This window comes from Nicotiana sylvestris, chromosome 2, assembly GCF_000393655.2.
Source record: "Nicotiana sylvestris chromosome 2, ASM39365v2, whole genome shotgun sequence".
In the NCBI taxonomy this organism is placed as follows: domain Eukaryota; kingdom Viridiplantae; phylum Streptophyta; class Magnoliopsida; order Solanales; family Solanaceae; genus Nicotiana; species Nicotiana sylvestris.
Window position 1 is genome coordinate 145,266,425 of NC_091058.1, and position 7,661 is coordinate 145,274,085.

Below are 7,661 nucleotides of genomic sequence, written 5' to 3' on the forward strand. Positions count from 1 at the left end.
CTTTATGAAACTTTAGGAAAAACACCCAAATTTCACTTTGAAATCATCATTCAAATGCCAAAAACGAAGATGGATTCATGAAATATAACCAAAACCGAGTAGAGAACACTTACCCTATTTCATATGGTGAAAATCGCCTCCAAAATCGCCTAAATCCGAGGACGCCAACTCAAAATGTGACCAAATGAACAAACCCTTGTTTTATATATTTTTTTGCCAGCTATTCTACCTCGCTTTGCGTGCCAAACGATCCTGAAATTCGCTTTTGATGCCTCCAATGGATCCTTGTGAATTTTTAGTCAAGTTAGCCTCTTGAATCACTCCATTTGACCTTATATTAAAGGAGATATATTGGTTTCAATATTTGGAAATAGTGCAAATTTTTAAATATGAACTCAGTGGCAATTTCGTAATTAATCTGAAAAACCTAGCAACCCAATTCTTAGTAAAATGACCATAAAATCCTCATACAATGTCCAAATTTGACGATTCATTTTTGCTATGGCTCCGTAATTACGATACGGATCTAATCCTACAATAAAACAGAAATTGTAGCTCATTTGATTAATGTAGTACCATTTATGCTTGAAGAAACGACGTCGAATCATAAAAAACGAGCGCAACACAACCCAAACCTATTTGAAACTCACCCAAGCCTCTCGGGCCCCTATTCGAACATACCAACAAGTCTCATATCATAACACGGACCTACTCGAGGCCTCAAAACACACATAACAACATCGAAACGACGAATCATACCTCAATTCAAAATCAATGAACTTGAAACTTCAAACTTCCATAACTGGTGCCGAAACCTATTAAATCACGTCCGATTGACCTAAAATTTTGCACACAAGTCACAGTTGACATTATGGACCTGCTCCAACTTCCGGAATTGAAATCCAATCCCAATATCAAAAAGTCCACTCCTGGTCAAACTTTCCAAAATTCCAACTTTCGCCATTTCAAGCCAAATTCTACTACGGACCTCCAAATCACAATTCGGACGTGCTCCATAGCTAACGGAACCATCAGAAATCCAGTCTGAGGTCAAATTCTAAAAAGTTAAAACTTGGTCAAACCTTTCAAATTTAAAGCTTCTAGCTGAGAATCATTCTTCCAAATCAATTCTAAATAACCTAAAAACCAAAATCGACGATTAACATAAGTCATAATACATCATACAGAGCTACTCATTCCCTCAAACAACCGAGCAAAGTGCAAATACTCAAAATGACCGTTCGGGTCATTACAAAATTATTTTGCTAGTAAATATGGCCGAAACCATCCAAGAAACAAAGTTCCATGTGATTGAAGGCGACATGAGGTATAATGCACTGCTTTGGAGTTCTTGGATCCATAACATGAGGGCATTACCCTCAATGCTTCATCAAGTCCTAAAGTTCCCAATATCAGAAGGAATCAAAACGATGTACGGTGAACAACCCGCCGCCAAAGAAATGCTCGCAATCGATGACGTAGTACCAGTACTGACGCTTTCGTCAACAAAGGAATTAGAGTAAGGAAAAGCGATAGGTCAAATAGTAACCATAGTCGCCGGCCTCAGCCCGGTCATAGAAGTAGGAAACTTTTGAGGATGATGATTATATGATACCTCGAACCCTCATAATCCCCGATGACTCTGATTCAACAAAGTCAATAGTCGAAGAGCTTGAACAAATCATGCTGATCGAGAACCTGCCCGATCGAAAGGTATACCTGGGCACGGGGTTGACCCCCCAAACTAAGGGAAAAACTCGTTCAATTGCTTTTAAATAACATGGATTGCTTTGCTTGGTCCCACCTAGATATGACAGGGATCCCACCGGAGATCATTACGCATCGACTGAGCTTGGATCCGAAGTTCCACCTGGTGAAACAAAAGAAGACCTCAGTTTGAGGTAAAATATGCATTCATCAAGGACAAGGTAACAAAACTTCTCAATATAGGGTCTATTCGGGAGGTAAAATATCTTGAATGGTTAGCATACGTAGTTGTAGTCCTTAAAATGGAAACAAACTAAGAATGTGCGTAGACTATAAGGATCTAAACAAGGCATTCCCTAAAGATTCCTTTCCTCTGCCAAATATCAATCGCATGATCGATGCTACAGCCGGCCATGAGATCCTTAGTTTTCTTGATGCCTACTCCGGGTACAATCAAATACAAATGAACCCAGAGGATCAGGAAAAGATTTCGTTTGTCACTAAATACGACACCTATTGCTATAATCCAATGCCATTTGGACTAAAAGATGTTGTGCAACTTATCAACGCCTAGTAAATCGAATGTTCAAAGAATAAATAGTTAAACCAATTGAGGTTTATATTGATGATATGCTAGTTAAGTCCCTGCGACCAGAGGACCATTTGAAACATTTGCAGGAGACCTTTGACATACCAAGAAAGTACAACATGAAGCTTAACCTGGAGAAATGTGCATTTGGGGTCGGCTCGGGCAAGTTCCCCGGCTTTATGGTATCAAACCAGGAAATCGAAATCAACCTTGATAAAATCAAGGCAATCGAAGACATCACAATTGTTGATAATGTCAACGTTGTACAAAGGATAACGAGACGCATAGCCGCCCTGGGTCGATTTATTTCGAGGTCCTCAGACAAGAGTCACTGCTTCTTCTCACTGCTTAAGAAAAAGAGCAACTTTACATGGATCCCGGAATGTCAATAGGATTTGGAGGAACTCAAACGTTACATGTCGAGCCCGCCATTGCTTCACACCCCAAAGGCGAACGAGCAACTTTACCTATACTTAGCGGTCTCGGAGATAGCTATAAGTGGGGTCTTCGTTCGAGAAGATCAAGGTACACAATTTCCTGTTTGTTATGTTAGTCGGACCCTAGGTAAAGCCGAGACCCGATACCATACTTAAAGAAATTAGCTATTGCTTTAATAATCGCCTCTAGGAAATTAAAGCCATATTTTCAATGTCACCCAATTTGTGTTGTGACCACTTACCCCTTTCGCAACATTTTGCACAAGCCCGAGCTCTCAAGACGATTGGCCAAATGGGCCATCTATATAAGCGGGTACAATATCGAGTATCAACCCCGAACGGCCATTAAGTCTCAAATCTTGGCAGACTTCCTGACCAACTTTGTGCTAGCCCTCGTACCCGAGGTTAAAAAGGAACTATAATTAAAATCGAGTACGTTATCGGGGGTATGGACCCTCTTTACAGACGTCACTTTAAACGTGAAAGATCCAGGCTAGTCATCGTTTTGAAGCCACCCACAGGTAATATGATTAGACAGTCTATCAAAAATTTTAAACTGACTAACAATGAGGCCGAGTATGAGGCCGTGATTGTAGGTATAGAGCTAGCTAAGAGCTTGGGAGAAGAGGTCATCGAGGCCAAATATGACTCTCAACTTGTGGTAAATCAAGTCAACAAAACCTTTGAGGTTCGAGAAGATCGAATGCAGAGGTACTTAGACACATTACAAGTGTATCTACATCGATTTAAAGAATGGACTCTTAGAGCACGTACCTTGAGAACAAAATAGCGAGGTTGATGCCCTTGCAAATTTGGGGTCGTCGATCGAAGACGATGAACTTAGCTCGTGGACTGTTGTGCAACTTTCAAGGTCGGTTATCAAAGAAGGACATGCCAAAATAAATTCCACGAGTTTAACTTGGAATTGGAGGAATAAGTATATGGAATACCTAAAGAACGGGAAGCTTCCATCGGATCCTAAAGAATTGAGGACTCTGCACATGAAGGATGTACAGTTCACATTGGCCGAGGATGGAACACTGTATAGGAGAATGTTCAATGGACCGTTAGCAAAATATTTGGGACCAGGGGACACCGACTATGTTCTACGGGAAATTCACGAGGGCACTTGTGGAAATCACTCTGGTGCCGAATCATTGGTTCACAAAATCATCAGAGCAGGATACTACTGGGCCGATATGGAAAAGGAAACCAAAGAATTTGTTCGAAAGTGCGACAAATCTCAAAGGTATGTGCCGATGATCTACCAGCCAGGAGAGAAACTCCACTTAGTCCTATCCCCGTGGCCTTTCATGAAATAGGGGATGGATATCATAGGCCCTCTACCATCGGCCCTAGGTAAAGCTAAATTCATTTTGTTTATGATTGACTATTTCTCTAAGTGGGTTGAAGCATAGTCCTTCAAGAAAGTCAAAGAAAAAGAAGCAATAGACTTCATTTGGGACCACATTATATGCCATTTCGGAATGCGTGCGGAGATCGTATGTGACAATGGAAAGCAATTCGTCAGCAGTAAAGTGACAAAGTTTCTCAAAGACCGCAAAATAAAAAGGTCCTGTCTACCATCCTAGTGGGAATGGACATGCCGAGTCGATGAACAAGACCATTATCCAAAATCTAAAGAAAAGTTTGAATGAAGCTAAAGGAAAATGGAGAGAAATCTTGCCCGAGGCCGTTTGGGCATATCGAACAATGTCGAAATCCAGTACGGGGGCAACACCGTTCTCTTTAGTCTACGGTGCTGAAGCTCCGATCCCGGTCTAAGTCGGGGAATCCAGCTTCAGGTTTTGGTATGCAACGGAAGAATCAAATCACGAGGATATGAATATCAACCTCGAATTGCTAGATGAAAGATGGGAAGCCATCCTCGTTCGAATGGCCGCATAAAAACAGCGGATCAAGAGGTATTACAATCGAAAAGCCAATCTTTGACACTTTAAAACTGGGGACTCAGTCTAAAGAAGGGTCACCATCAATACTCAATACCCAAACGAAAGAAAACTTGGCCCGAACTGGGAATGACCGTATCAGGTCCTCGGTATTGTCGAAAAAGGATCCTATATACTTGGCACGATGGATGGCCAGCAATTACCAAACAATTAGAACGTATCACTTCTCAAAGGATACTACTGCTAAGGTACGACCTTCTCCATTTTCATTTTTATTTACATTTTATACTAACCAATTGCAGGTGTTCAACCGAAGACATCAAAGGATTCTTCATCACAAAGTCCTTAGGTCTGAAAGCACACGTTGCGCTCTTTTTCCCTTAGGCCGATTCTTATCCCAAATGGGTTTCCCGATGAGGTTTTTAATAAGGCAACCATTGTTTGTGCTAACTTACAACAATTTAATAGTATCCAAGGCTTATTTACAATCAACCTCGAATATAGGGGGGCATCACCCTCGGATGTCAACTTTGTTACAAGGAAGATACTTCGTGTCAACAAGGTCTCGATAGGTAAAACTTTGTAAGGGCCAAACGGTCAAATGAATCGTGCCCATTTAGATAACTCGAGCCCTAACGTAAAACATGTACGCATGTATAATCTATTGAGAAAAGTATTTTTCCTTGACAAATATTTCTTGCCTTAAAGAAATTTTTACTTTACAATTTCATACTTTTAATCTATTATGGAAACAAGCTTAAGGGCCGATCACAACTGAAGTTCAAAAAACTTACCCCATACTCGAGGACTGTCGTCCGAAAAATCAATGTAATCGGATCATTAAAATCTTGAGATCATAAAACCTTAAAAAGGCAACCCTCGTTTTATAGGCACGACCATGCCACTCGGGGACTGACACTTCGAATAAGTTTGAAGTATAATCCGAAAACAAGCCCAAGAGGAAAATCCTAAGTTAAAGGCTACGATCAAAACTAGCACGGCTCGAAGACGTCCGAATTCAGTAACAAAAACAAGCCTTCTAATATCTTCACAAAACCGGTTAAAAAGGCTACCCTCGGAAACGTTATAAAGGGCTTCGATAAACATCAACCCCCAAAACCCTAAGGGGTACTGGATCGTTCGAACTCTCGAACAACCTTAATTTATACTAAGGCATAACAAATTTTTGACTTTTTAAAGCCGAAAAGGGCAAAGAGCCATTCTTTTGAGGCCATATCGGCCTGATACAAGAGCCTAAGGGCCATGTCCTTTGAGTTCGAGGGATCATCCTCACTCAATCAAAACCCAAGAGTTACTCTGCCTCGAGTTCGAAGAAACATTCACTCGATAATAGTTCGGTTTGGTCCAAAATAGCCTAAGTCTCGAATCTATTAATGCAATCCCATAAGGCGTCGATAAAAGAAGTAAACACAAAACAAGGGAAAAGAAGACGAATTCAAAAAGGAAAATTTTTATATACCAAAATATTTCTTACAAGGAGCATTTGGCCCGATTAAAAACTTTTTACAAAGGCCAAACACAGCCTTAAAAGAAATACTACTAATCTTAAGGGCCTTGTCTTCTTCGGAGGCAGCTTCTTCACCCTCAGAGTCTTCTCCACTAGATCCGCTCATATCCTCGGAATCCTCATCGAAGAACGCTAACTTCCGAGTTGTTGCTTCCTCCGCCTTGGCGATCGCGAGCTCAACGGATACGTCGACACTTAGAGCAAGGATCTCCTCAAGAAGCTCCTTTCGAGCTTGCCACTTCGAATGATCAACCATGCCCCTGACCTGCTCGAGGGTGGCTTCGGCATCGGCTTTGTATTGATCCGCAATAGCCTGAGCTTTAATATTGGCCGCAACCACTTCAGATCTAGCAACCTCGAGTACCTCGACTGAATTATCTAGATTGGATTCAATTTCCTAAACCTTCTTCAGTTGAGCCGAGGCATTATCCCTTGCCTGATGAATCTATAACTTGGCAGAATCTAGCTCTACCTGAACGGTCTCCTTTTGTGCAGCCAGGATGTCCATACATCCCTTGAACCATTTGGCCTCAGCTCGCACTTCGTCTATTTTCCCTTGAAAGCCTTTGATCTGTTTGAGCCTCTGTTGAGCCTGCAGAATAGGATTGTTAGTCGTTATCTCCGACTCGTCCTTACCATCATGAAGAATTCGGAATACTTGCTCGGCCATCTCTTCATACATGTTCCGAGCCTCCAACAGGTCCACCTGAAGGTTCTCACTGAGAATCTTATAAGTGTCGCACTTCTCAGTAAGACCCTAGACCTCGACCTTGCATTTCTCTCGCACTCGAAGAAAGGCCTCGTGGTGCAACACCGAAGCCTGCAATAAAATAAGTAATATTAGAAATATTTACAAGACAAAAATCATGAAAAGGTAATGGCCCTTAAACTTACCCGATTAAGAGCATGCTGGGCCTCATTGAACAAGCAGGCAACATCTATTGTGTCTATTTTGGCTTGGTCCTCCTCAGTGACCAGGCATCAAAGATAACTTACTACCCCTACGGGGCACAAAAAACTTATCTATCTTCCGGGATCGAGATGATAAGAAGCCACTTCCGATATGGATCAACGTTAGGAGGCGTGAACTGATTGGTCAATGTATAGCTCGAGGAAGCCTCATTTGAGCTCTTCCTTAGTACGACCAAGCCACCCAAACCGGTGACGTCTTCCATGTTGGCAAAATAGCCACGGAAAAAGTCTTCATCCCCCTTGGTCACCTCTCCGTGACAAGTCTCTACGGCATGGGCGTCACGTATCATCGAATTCGTTACTGGAGGGAATTAGGAGGAATCCCCAATAACTATTGCCCCAAGTGGATATTTGGAGGCATTATCTTTATTTTGGGAGCCTCGAGCTCGATTTCTACCCCAATCTCAACCGTCTCCTCGATGGCCTCTCTATCCTGAGGTGATGCATCTTTAACTCTTGTTGACTCAGATTCATCAGATCGGGGTAAAGCAGCTTTGACCTCCACCTATTCAGTGGTT

General features: G+C 41.9%; 1 protein-coding gene across 1 annotated transcript; it reads left to right on the plus strand.

The window, feature by feature from the left end:
• Positions 1–3,674: 3,674 nt before the first annotated feature.
• Positions 3,675–5,027, plus strand: LOC138885727 (uncharacterized). Its single transcript, XM_070166705.1, has 2 exons — positions 3,675–3,982; positions 4,946–5,027. Exons 1-2 carry the CDS (start codon positions 3,675–3,677, stop codon positions 5,025–5,027), a joined length of 390 nt encoding a protein of 129 aa, XP_070022806.1.
• The last annotated feature ends 2,634 nt before the right edge of the window (positions 5,028–7,661 follow it).